Source organism: Ursus americanus, chromosome 17 (genome assembly GCF_024610735.1).
Source record: "Ursus americanus isolate L20-20 chromosome 17, mUrsAme1.1.p, whole genome shotgun sequence".
NCBI classification, from domain to species: Eukaryota; Metazoa; Chordata; class Mammalia; order Carnivora; family Ursidae; genus Ursus; species Ursus americanus.
The window spans coordinates 36,555,609-36,568,827 of NC_142143.1; the positions used below are offsets into that span (position 1 = coordinate 36,555,609).

The following is a 13,219-nucleotide window of genomic DNA, read 5'->3' on the forward strand; positions in this document are numbered from 1 at the left end:
GCCAAAGGTAGAGTCAAAGCAGGAGACCTGGTAGCTCTGGTGAGCTGAAGGAGCATGAGTCATCATCTAAACCAGAGACAGAGCATCAGGGCAGAAATTCTAGATTCAAAGACCATGGAGTCTGCTTTTTAATAAATTGCTAACTGTACGGGGGAGAACAGAGCTTGGGGTGGGAGAGGGTAACTTTGATGGTTCAGTCGGGCTGGGTATGGCACACCAGCCATATTTCTCTCAGCTCTTTGTCCCTATGGTGAGAGCTGGATGGCCCCATCTATTAGTACCACAACCCTCCTGTGGCAATTCTAAACTGCAGGCATAGTGCCTACACGGGGATAATGGGCCTCTAAAGGTCTGGCCTAGAATTTCCAACTCTATTAGATGAAAGCAAATAGAACAAAAGCCTAAAAGGAGGTTGGAGACTAATCATCTGGCCTGGAAAACGGATGAACCAGTATTATTGAAATATATAAACACATAAATTTTAATATTAAAAAAGAAATTAGAGAAAGGCATGAACAACCAAATCGCCCAGATTTCCTTTTGAAGGAGAAGTTCACATCTTAACAATTCATCTTGGGGTAAATTAGAAGGAAATTTTGAGCAAACTGCAAACAGGGCTGATGTTGTACAAAGTTGTCGAAGTTTTCCCCTATCCTTTAATGTTCTTCCAAAGAACTTAGAATAGAATTCATAGACTAAATGCTAAATAAGCATCTGTTGAGTGACCAAGTCCGTGATTGAATGAATAATCAAGAGCATGAATCGATCAATGAACAAGCCTATTTTCCTAGGCTTTAGCCACAGGCAAAAGTTCAGTCTGCCCCGTTGCTATTTATAACCTCTTGCTCTCCATTTACCCCAGACGTGGTGAAGGAGTGGTTCTGGAAATTGCCTCCAGGGCTCATCATGGGGGTTTCTTCAATTCTTAGTATCTGCCCGGTGCTCCCAACACAGGATGGACCAGAGTTCTTATGCACCATGATGGCTGCCTCATTGCTAAATTCAAAGCATTTTCTTTTTCTCTGAGTACATCCACCTTGCTGAAGCAAGTGATAAAATTGGAACACAATCTCATCTCCAAATCTGTATAATATAGCAATTATGAATCTCCAGATATAACTGAAGTGTGCTTGAAATGCAACTTACTTTATTTGTTTGTAACTCAATGTAATACCCATTTTTAGTCCCCCTTCTGCTTGGGTTGTAAAACGTGATCTCCACCAATTTGGGGTGCGGTGGGGGGGGCGCCTTCCTGGCCACTTCCGTCCACTCTTTGGTGTTCTGGCACTCTCTCAGCCTGTCTCCTCACACAGGTATTTTCTTCTGGGAGCTTTATCCAGGAAGCAAGTCAAAAAGACCTTTGCACTTTGATCCTATGAAATATGAGTTAGGTCATCTGCCCCGAGGATCAGCTGACAGGGAAGATTATCTCCTTTTCTTGGGGCCCTGTTATGTCTGATTACAGCTTTCTTCTGTTTTGCTTCTCCCTAATCCCAACCTGGAGAATCTTTAGAAAGTTTGGGAAAAGAAACCTCTCTGTATTTACTTGTAGTAAAAACATACTTTCCCAACTATTGTCTGTACCATGATATTTAAAAGCCTTGGTACTCAAAAGCCAAGAAGTGATTTATTTTTCGCTTTCTGCTTTATCGTTCCTACCTTATAGGTATGCGTGCATATCTGATTATATCCTTAGTAAATTTCTCTGAAAATAAACTGTTCTTTAATTTTTTTTCTTTAGTTTTTTCTTTAGTTCTTTAGTTTTTTCAATGCATAACAATAATGCCCTCTGGAAAAATTGTGCCAGTTTGTGTTGTTACTAGCGGTATATGACAGTCCCATTTCCCTACATCCTTGCAAATACACCCTATTTTTAAAAACACATATTCACCATATTAACATTGCAAGGGAGCTTAGACATCCTTTCATAGGTTTTTGTTGTGTGTTTTTTTTTTTAATTATTGTTTGTCCCTGAGTTCATGTGCTCATTTTGCTTAGGTCTTTATAGACCCTCAAGAGTTCTTCATGGTAAGAATATGAACGAATTGTCATATATTGAGAATATTTTTTCTTGTTATTTGGCTTTTTTATGGTATATGAGATCTAGAAACATACAATTTATAAATCTGAGTTCGTGATTTCTTTCCCTTGGCATTTTTACTTAAGAATTCTTTCTCTTTTGCAAGATGAACGTTTCAGTTCTGCTTCATTTTAGTTGTTTTACGGTTTTATTTTTACATTTAAATTTTTAATCAGTTATATTTAGCGTATACTAGAAGATTGAGCTCCACATCATTTTCTATCATTTAGTTATTATTTGTTTCAGCAGCATTATTTACCAGTCTTTTCCCCCTTTGGTCTAAATCCCACATATATCATATAACAAAGTTTTACACATGATGGATCTGCTTCTGGACTCTGTGTTCTCTCTCACTACAACAAGACACGGCTTTAATAGTGATAGATTCCTAATAACATTAATATCTGATAGGGAAAGTTCCCCTTCATTACTATTTTTTAAAATTCTTTCAGAATTTTCTTGACCAGTGCATTTACCCTTGCAGATGAGATTTAGAAATCCCACTCTAAACGTGAGCGTGGTATCTTAGGTCTTGATCCCTTCTCACCCTCCAAACTTGAACCCCCATTCCATCTGTTCTGTACCCTGGTGCATCCGAACCTGCCTCTACTTCACCCGCAAACGCGGTAAATAATAACGATGCTGGCAGGGCATCCCATCTGCGGGACCTTCTTGAAATTTCAAACTGGGATTTTAACGAGATACGAATGGCAGATCGGTCTCGCAGGGAGAAGACCATGCGAGCTCTCCCCTTTAAGAGCTGTCACTGTCTTTTCAGAGCGTGGAAGGGGAGCACCATGAGAAAGCGGTGGAACTCCTCAAGGCTGCCAAAGACAGCGTCAAGCTGGTTGTCCGATACACCCCCAAAGTCCTGGAAGAAATGGAGGCCCGCTTCGAAAAGCTCCGGACGGCCCGGCGTCGACAGCAGCAGCAGTTGCTTATTCAGCAGCAGCAACAGCAGCAGCAGCAACAAACACAGCAGAACCACATGTCGTAGGTGAGAGGCGCCTTCTTCCCCACGAAGGAAGTCCCCGACACACACAAGTGTGTTTCCGGTTTTGATATGGTTTCTGAGACAGCTGGAATATAGTCATTAGATTTAATAATGCCCCCTCCAATCAATTAAGCAAATAAAAACAAAGATGACCTCAGAAAATGCAAAGAAGACAGTCGCTAACTTTATATGCCATTCAGCCATATTTTCTGCAAATGTAAGATATTTCGGAAAATAATATACGTGGGAGGGCCAGGTACAGACTATAGGGTGCCTTTATACACATTAGGAAAACGCAGCCTCTGTGCAACCCAGGTCCCCAGACACAGAGCTAGATGACAAGAGTGTGGGCTGGATTCCAGCCCCTCACTCACCCTCTTGGCCAGTTGCCTTTGCACAGTGTACAAACTAAACAACCACATAGTGCCGATCCTGGGAAGATCTCTTTAGAATACTGATACAAATTACTGGAAAACTACTTCACTGTGAAGAATGACATGGAGACCTGCCAGTGTGCGTGCTCCGAGAAATCCGAAATTCTCTGTGGGTGCTCACTGAAAATGTGATGCTCTGGCCTTTTTCTAAATTCCACTTTGTGACAAAAATGCTAAGTGGTGTTGCTATATGTTTTTATGAAAATTCAGGGGAACAAATTGTGAAGAGTAAGAATCACCATCTTGAAGTGCTTCCTATGTGCCAGGTTCTTCTCCCATGTTATTCCTTATCCTCAGAAAAACCCTTCCAGGCAAGTATCCCTAAAACCCTATTTTTTAAATGAATGATACAAACTTGCAGTGGCTTCATGGAGCCCTCACAACCACACTTTCAAATAGCCTAGAATTATTTTCCTTTTTGCTCTTGCAGGCATTTCATCTGCCAACATCAGATAGTCTGGAGTTCTATAAATTGTCCTTGCTCTCCTTTGGAAGAGACAGTTAATAGCATAGCATACCTCTCCGCTATGATGTCTGCAAATGTGATTTTGAAGTGAGGTTCAAATGTTCTTGGGACAATGACAATGGGTAATAGTGGTTTTATCAGACTACTATTTGCACAACCAGAAACATTGGCTATGACATGAGAGTTTCAATGGTTTGTGACACTCACAAAAAGGAGAAGCTACATGGGGAAGTATAAAGACCTACAGGATTCGTCCTCAGACAGTGCTGAGAAATCAGCAGTCTATCTTTCTTTTATAGCCTGTAAGTTTTATTATATATATCCCATAGTTTGGTGACTTCATCTAAAATCACCTTCCATTCACTCTCAAAACTACATTTCGTCAACAATAAGTATCTGTTTGGGACTGCCATGGACTCGACACTGTTCAGTGGGCTGTAGAAACAGCCTGAGCAAAGCAACGTCCTTGCACTCATGGTGCTTACATTCTGGTTGGAGGAGATAGTTAACATCCAGGTAAATGAAAATAACCTATTGGGACCAGTACTTCACAGAGTTAAAATAGAGTGCTTTGATCGACACTGGCTAGATGACAGCCTTCTCTTAGGTGATCAGGGGAGATGTCGCAAAGGAGATGACATGTAAGCTAGAGTTGAATGCTGAGGAGAAGCCAGAAATGAGCCTAAGAAAAGGAACTAGCCAGTGCGTACTTCGAAGAGAGACATGAGCTATTTGATGTTTGAGGAGTAGAAAGAAAGCTGGGGTAGTTAGTTAGGAAATAATGAGGAAGGACCAAGAGGTAGGTGGGGGCCAGGTCACAGAAAGCTTTTTAAATCACTGAGGGGAGCTAGATTTTATTGCAGTGGAAGCCACTAATGGTTTTAAGCAAGGGAGTGACATGATCTGATTTCTGTACTAAAAAAGATCACTCGTGCTGTTCTGAGGAAAATAGATTATTGCAAGGGAAGAGTGAGAGCAGAGACTAATTAGAAGGCTGTTGTAGAGTAGTCCAGCCAAGAGACATGGTGGTTGGACTAGGATGATGGGGTTGGGATGGAGTGATAGGGATGCGCCTGGACAAGTCATTTTGCCCACATCCTTCTCCTCTCTGATCCATTCCGAATGCAAAGGTACTTCGCCTCGCTTGGTACTGTCAGAATCCCTTCAAAGGTCTTTTTTTTCTAATAACAATCCACAATTCTTTAGTCAGACATGGAACTCTTTCTGCTAACTCACTTTTTTTCTTCCCCTCCCAATAATGTGGACTTGTACCGTTTTCCTAATTGATTTGCCACACTGGCCCACAGTAAAATTATTCTAAAGTGTTTTGAAAGAAATATGTTGCCATTCAGACTTCTGAGGTCTTACTAAAAGCTTCCACTATTGTACCCATTCAGTCACCTTTGGAAGGATACAACTTGGCCATAAGTATTTGCTGGGCCGTGCACTCCACCGCATTTCTCTGCTCCATCAGTCTTCATTAAATCACTTCAGAATTTCCTATTGTCTCATCGCCAAAGACTAACATTTTTAATAAAAGACATTTACAAACTCTCTTTTTCTTGTAGAGGATACAGGAAAGTTCTATTTAAATGAACGTGAAATTTATATTTATGCCTGCCAAGACGGCCCTCGCTACACACACGCTCGTGGCCCCTTGAGATGAAACGGTGGTGGCCATTTCAAGTACGAGCGAAGTACAACCGAGTCACGTCATCCATGGATTTTATGGTGAATTCAGTCAAAGAGACCTACATTAGCTCTTGTTAAACTCTTAATTAATTAAATTTTTAAGGATTAAATGGGATTTGTTACACTTCCTAACTCATACTGTGGTTGCTTTCGTGAAGAAATTTGAAGCTAATTTGACCAATTTGCTTTGAACCGATCTTTGATTTTTTAAGTTTGACAAGTCATGCAAAGACCAGGTAAAGCAACATACTTGTCAGATACCGTCTTATCATTTATCACATGAAATACAATTTCTATTCTCTAAATGAGGAATTTTTAAAAATCTTAAATGGTATGTTATTAAGTAACAAGTAATGGTAAATAGTGCATACGAATGGAAAATAGGTTGAATGCAAGTGGTGTGTGGAGAATATCTCTTTTGCCCACTTTTAATTTCATACTCGCCTGAAATAAAACTCAGTTGTCTTTTCCCCTAACTTCCGTGTTCAATAATCAGGTACATTTTCTAAGAGATGATCACTATGAATTATAGAAACCTAAACAGAGAATAGGAATATAGCTATTTTTATGCTATCCCCACTTTCTTGACATAGAGAATTACATTTACTCAGCTTTAAGCATCTCGCTTTTTAAAGCATGATTTGATAAACATCCATATTTCACCCAGATTCACAAAGAATAAAAGGAGGAAGAGGAATCCTTCTTGAGTTGTCAACATTCTGAGGAAGTCAAAACTAAAAGATTGTCAAATTTCTCTGACCTCCTGTTGCTGGATTGATGGTGGAGAATTCATTGCCTTTGAAACCAGGCTGGATCTTAACAGACTTGCAAAGCAGCTGGAGTTTACCAGTGGCCTCACCGACTGTCAGGCCCCCGCTTCCCTTCCCTTGTCCACTACCAACGTTCTAACCTCCCGCTACCACTGCCACAGCTCCGTCCTGCTGGTCCGATCCAGGGAAACACTGCAGAACCGAGAGAACCAGCCTCAAAAGACGACTCTGATAAAATTGAATCCAAGGACCCCAGAGTTACCAAGCAGAAAACTGGAATAATAGCAATAATCATCGGAATCCTGGATAACAGTTACTGAGCAATTAGGGTGTGCCAAAAACTCTTCTAAGTGCTTCATCTATGTTCAATTACTTAACCTTCACAACAATCCAAAGGGTAGTAGGTACTATTTTTAATGGTAGAAGGAAGAGACTAGGCATGTAGGATTTTTAAAAAATCTATACCGTAGTTCACAGCTCATAAGTGATAGGGCCGTGACTCAAACCCAGAAACATGGGCTTCAAAGCCCCTTTCTCTGCACCGCTGTGCTATTCTCCTCCTTTGTTCCATGGCGCCTGCCCTTAACATCTCCATCGCTCCTCACAGACATCTTCACATGAGCTTTCCAGGGATTCATTCTCGCGGTAGTTAGAGTTATCCAAATCACCCTTACCGTTTACTCCAGACTTCAAAGTACTCCATCTCCTCAGCTGTCTTCATTTCTTACTGCTGCCTTCAAAACAATTACCACAAATTTGGTGGCTTAAAGTAACATAAATGTATTATCTTGTAATTCTGAAGTCCAGCCTGGTCTCTCTGGGCTTTAGGAGGCTCCAAGGAAAATTCATTTCCTTGCCCTTTCCAGCATCTAGAGGCTCTCCACATTCTTTGCCTCATGGTCCTTTCTCCATCTTCCAAACCAGCAGGGGTGGTTGAGCTCTCACGCCGCGTTGTTGGGACCTCTGCTTCGTCGTCCCCGCCCCCTTCCCTGGCTCCTCCTCCTCTCTCCATCTTCCACGTTTAATTAAATTAATCATTTATCCCACCTGGGCAATCCCGGCTCATCTCCCTGTTTTAACGTCAGCTGTTTAGCAACCTTAATTCCATCTACAACTTTAATCTCCCTTTAACATGGAATCTAACATATTAACAGATTCTAGGGATTAGGATGTGGATAGATTAAGGGTCCATTACTCTGCCTACCACAACGGCTCCTTTAAAAGTTAGCAAAGCAATCTGAGTGATAAAATTTACACTAATATGGGAAAAAAAGTCTTTTATTTAAACAAGTAAAAAATAAAATCACTGATCTGTTGAATTACCAATCAAGGGAATGAGCGAAATAATGAGAACATTTGGTGCAGTGGTTCTTCCCAGCGGGTATTTCCGTGACCCACATCTTGGATGCCCGGTGATCTCTCAGCTGCAGGCATATTCCTCAGGCCTCCTCCCTCCCCTTCCTCTGCATCGGTGAAAAGATCCAAGACTGTTAGTACAAGTCACATGTTCGGAGTCCCATTCCCTTGGCACACGTACTATATAATAAATTCATTCATTAAATCTCAGTCTCTAGATCTCTATCGCTTGCCAACTCGGGGACTTGTAGGAAGTTATTCAATAGAAGACTTAGAGAAATGGTCTGTTAGGGAGATTAAGTAAGAAAAGAATAAGTAAAACTTCTAACAAAAGACATGGCCATTAGTGAGCAGTCAGTAGTTGCAGAGCGCAGTCGTATCACAGCAGGGAAAGCGTAGGTACCCGGTAGTGCTTGCGTGAAAAACGCTCTCCGGTGAGTCCTGAGGACACACGACCGCCCTGTGCACGGCTCTGAAGCCACCCTGTAGCCCCAGGGCTTCCAGGGGCCTCTGCGGAAGGCGTGCCCGCTGGAGAGTGTTGACGCCAAGTAGGCAGATTGCAAGGCCTGCCGCAATTTGTAAATATCTGCTTTGTATATAATGCTTCGCATTCAAGGGCATAAAAGTATCTGCAGCTTTAAAAACAAAGATCAGAAACCACTGTTCTGTCTGAAAGGAACGATTCGGTAGGGGGGAGGAGTGCCGGGGCTTGGGGAGAGCGTTCCCCCGAGGCAGCTCCTCCGGATCTGACCATATGGGCCGCTGCCTGCTCCGTTCTACTTGGTGTCAGGCTGCCCTTGTGCGAGAGGGAGCTGGTCTGAGAATCTGCTTCGGAGCGAGGAGGTTGGTGCCTCCCGCCTGTCAGAGGGAGACTGTTGGCGGTGACCCAACCGGAGCTGACTAATGGTCCTAAGAATCACACTGTAAAGGTTAGCTCTCCTTTGCCTTCGTGAAGAAAAAGAGAATCATCCGAAACTGGGAAGAAGCAATGTTTTACATTTGAAATGTTTCCCAACTGGCGTTCTGTAGTTCATTTTTGGGAATAACTGTGCCTTTTCCATCGTCATTTGATAATTACTTCCTTTGCAAACATCCAACGATTTTTTTTTCATACGTGGAAGATTGTGCATGAGTGATAGAGCCTAAAATAATTCTTGCTGTTCTCACATAGCACATGCTCTTTTGATATTTTTAGCATATTGTCATTGACAAATGAATGCTAATCCTTGGCTTCCTTTCGCTCTTTCCCCCTCTTTCAGGTCCTCAAAGAGAAGCTACCTGATCAAAGATCGGATAGTCACGAATTCGAAACCGTGCTTCAGAATCCCAGCACATAGTAAAAGGAAAAGGCCACATTGATAATTATAGCTGTGAAGAATCTGTGAACACGTGGTGTATAAATTCTTTACCAAGGCGACTCGACACCTTCTTTCTCTGGGGCTGAATCCCACTGCTCCTGTGCTCTTTACACACACAGACCTTCCATTCACTGCAGTGGGAATTCTCAGTGTGTAAAGGGAGAGGTTTTCCAGTCTGCAGGCTGAACTAGTACAAGAAGAATCAAGTCCATGACTTTCCAGATAAATCACCAGGCCACGATGACGTGAGTCTTTGGTCTATAGCTTTTCCAGAGATTAACAAATCCCTCGTTAGGCTATAGTTCAAACTGCATCAGTTCAAGGTTGTTACCACTTAAAAGAAACCTAAGCATTGCCCGGTACCCTGACCTCGTCCACATCCATATTGCTGAACTGTCTGAATTAGAATTCCAGTTAATTGCAAATTCAACCTTTATTCCCCTCTTGAAAATGGCAAGTTATACTATTTATACTCTGTTCAGGTTCTAGAAGCAGTTGGCTTTTTATTTTCTGTTTCCATGAATTTAATTATGCATTAATGGAGTGGGACAGTTTTCACTCAACTTTTGGTTTGCTAGAGGCAAGGATAGAGAACTCTAGTAGGGTATTTTTTTTTAATTTAAGTATTGCTTGTATCTATGATTATGAATTCTAACAGAATATAATGTATATTTATTCCACAAAATATATATTATCAGAGTGTATTTGCTACAAACTGAGGTCTTTTCTTACCAAATGTTATGAATCTGGTAAGACAACACTAACAAAGGACCTAACTTTTGGTTAAGTTTTATATTTTTTAATTCATAAACTCTGGAGAAATCTAAACTCTTTCTACCTACACCAATATGTCATTATAGAAATTTATTTACTATTTTAAAGCTTAGGGCTTTACAAAGCTCAGTTACGATATGTGGTCATATATATACAAATATATATGTCACAGAAAGTTTAAATTAGTTTCCCCAAAGATAAACTGGATATTTTTGGCAATCTAAGACCAGAAGTATTATTCCTTTTAAAAATAGGCAGATATAAACCAGGATATAATATTGTGAATGAAGAGAAGCTGTTCCTTCTAGAGGGAAAAGATGCCTAATTCATTACACATACTCATGTGGGACAATAGACAAAGAGATATCTTTCAGAAAGTATCGGTTGCTGGAAAATGACCTGTTAAGAGCCCCCTATACAGATCATCACTTTGACTTATGATAACTCTAAGCGCCTAAGTCTGACTTTACTCATTGGGATGAATAGGAAGCAATAATCATTTGGGCACTTAAATAACTGAGGCACAAAAATGTACCCGAAGAAAGAATAAATGCTCAGTTGAAACATTCTAGATAGGGCATTAAAACTGAGGCAAATATTTGAATGTTCCCTTTTCTCAAATGCAGAGATTGATTCCCCAGCATAAATAAAGTTTATATTTCAGATAGTCCCCCAAATTAGAAATTGATGAAGTTCAGTTCAAGAGCTATTTCTTGAAAACAAAATAAAACAAGTCAGAACTACCCAGCACATTTTATTTTGCTCTGTCAGGGGGCGTTATTGTCAATACCAAGTTCTGCCTACTCTTCACAGTACGTCACCCAACAGAGGACAAAGAGAGAAGAAACTAGGACGTACACCAATTCCAACAACCATCCTGAAAACATATCATTTTTTTTACTGGAGAAAACGGGGGGGGGGGGCAAAGGGGTGGACCCTGAATGTTATGTAAAATAGGTTTACAGAAGAGCTAAGCATGACTAAAGGGAGTGAATGGAGACTACGTGTGAGTATTACTCAGTTTGAAAGAGATAGTTCTCATTTTTATAAGAAAAATTTAATAAAACATATATTTTAGTTATCATTTAACAAAGAAATATTAAAGCTATTCAGGCGATGCCACAGATTCTCATAAAGGGAAATCATTGCACCCTTGTAATGAGAAAATGGTCATTTCAACACATTTCAATGCCTTGTATAAATTTGGAGCTTACGGTATGTTTTCATTTAGCCATAACTGTATGGTTGATATGAAATTATATGTTTTCACATTGATATAAATATTGTCACGGTGTTACGGAAGCAGCTATCAAATGAGTAGATACCTTACATTTGTGTTTTCTACATATCTTTGTATGTTATGCTTCATTTGCATAATGTTAAATGCTAATAAATGTATGCCAAGTCCTTTGTCAAAGTGAAGGGGCAATCCATCACACCTAAGGCATCTAAAGACAGATTACAGGTCACAGTGGTCCTACATACAAATGACCAAATGGCCAGGTTTTTGTTTTTTTGTTATTTTATTGTTGTTGTTTTGTTTGTTTGTTTTTTTTTCAGTAAAATCTGGTTATTGAAATATAACCCCCGCCTAAAGTATTAATCAACAGTTTCTGTCCCTAAGACTTCGAGAGGCCCTTTTGTGGTTAAGTTTCACCCAAACCAGAAGGAAAGGGGAAAAAATCACCATGTTCTTTATCATTAATGATCACAGTAGAGCCACTGACGTGTCCAAAATCATATTAGAGACATATCAGTTTGCTCTTCCATGAATGTCACTCTTGAATATCATAAAGAAATTAGATATTCAAAGTTAGGGGGGAATCTGGTATGACTATTCCTCCATGAGCCTGGTGAATTTGAGTTCTTTCCCTTAGTCAGGTTGGTGGCCAGATTTTGCTAAACTCTTTCCTGCTGTGATTTTGAAGGCCAGTACGCAGAGTATAGTTTAGTAAAAGAATACCTGAACCTCTCCATTTGGGGCATTTACATTTTGATTCTGTTGCCATTTGAAATAGAACATCCGCAGGGAGATAATGAGCTTAAATTACAATTGACTTTGGAAAGAGTAACAGACTTGTGTGCTCCCTCAATCATGTAATCAATAGGCGATTCTCTCCTGGGAACTACCACTATCTTTTAAGACAATGCTAAAATCTAAATGTAAAGTCGAGCTTTCAGGGGCTTTTTAAGAATTCGAGGCTGTCTCTGAAGAACTTGGCTAGAGATGGATTACATCAATTCACAAATGCAGTTCTCAACCATGACAAATCAAATTGATGGGATCTCCGTTCGTTTTACTCAGCTGTGCCTGTAGGACCCCAAGACGTTGGGATATTTTGTCTACATTATCTTAAACATCTATAGATATTTGTGAATGTGTGAATAATGCCTGAATGTCTCCTCTTTTAGCTAGTTTGTGTTTCTTATACAGACAGACATTTAATAAGACCAGCTTTCGATACCGTTGTGAAGTAGAAATCAATGCGCCGCGGAAGATTTAGGGAAGCCAGCGTTAGGCAGTATCTCCCCAAACATGGGGCGGTCCTACCCAGCGCGGCCCTCTCTGGATCATAAACTCCATGAGGAAAAGGTCTGTGAGGGCTTTGTGGGTCTGCCAGATCTCTGACATCCGGTGTGGAGCCTGGCACACGATAGGCGCTCAGTTGGTATTTGTTGAATGAATGAACGATTGGATAGGCAAATAAATCGGTTTTGCCTTCAGATAATCTGAAAAATTTCACCAGCGTACAGTAATTGGCACTGTAATTTCTGAATTTCATAGAACCAGAATTGACACTCTTCATAAATAAATACTTTTCAGATAGATGAATTCGGACTCAATTACTTTAAAATCTTCAAGGATTTGAGGCCATTTAGATAAGGGACAGTGTTTGAGGATTAAGAATTTTTAACAATGAAGAAAGCTCAACATTTCTAGTTCTTTATGAAAGCTCCCTGAGTCATTTTGCAAAGGTGATTAAAACATAGAACTCCATTTATGAGTTTTATAAAATATTCTGTTTCAATTTTTAAAAAAGGAAGAAAAGTCATGACATCAAGCACAGGATTAATATCGCCTTTAATATTTACTGATAACTTCTCTCTAAGGAGTTCATAGTAATTGGGGACACATCTCTAAATCTTCTTCTGTTTTCAAAAGATCACTCTTTTCCTATTTGATTTCTAGAATGTACTGAGCTAAAGATGAATCACATAGCTACTAAGCCTTTTCCATATATTTATTCATTTGACAAATATTTACTGTGCACCGAGTACATGCTAGGTTCTAGAA

General features: G+C 40.2%; 1 protein-coding gene across 1 annotated transcript in view; it reads left to right on the forward strand.

Moving 5' to 3' along the window:
* Positions 1 to 11,341, forward strand: part of LIN7A (lin-7 cell polarity scaffold A) — a 119,365-nt gene extending 108,024 nt beyond the window's left edge. Inside the window, exons 5-6 of the mRNA XM_045779818.2 lie at positions 2,859 to 3,077; positions 9,052 to 11,341. Coding sequence (XP_045635774.1) covers positions 2,859 to 3,077 — 219 coding nt within the window. The 3' untranslated portion in view covers positions 9,052 to 11,341. The remainder of the gene's footprint in view (positions 1 to 2,858; positions 3,078 to 9,051) is intronic.
* Positions 11,342 to 13,219: the final 1,878 nt, after the last annotated feature.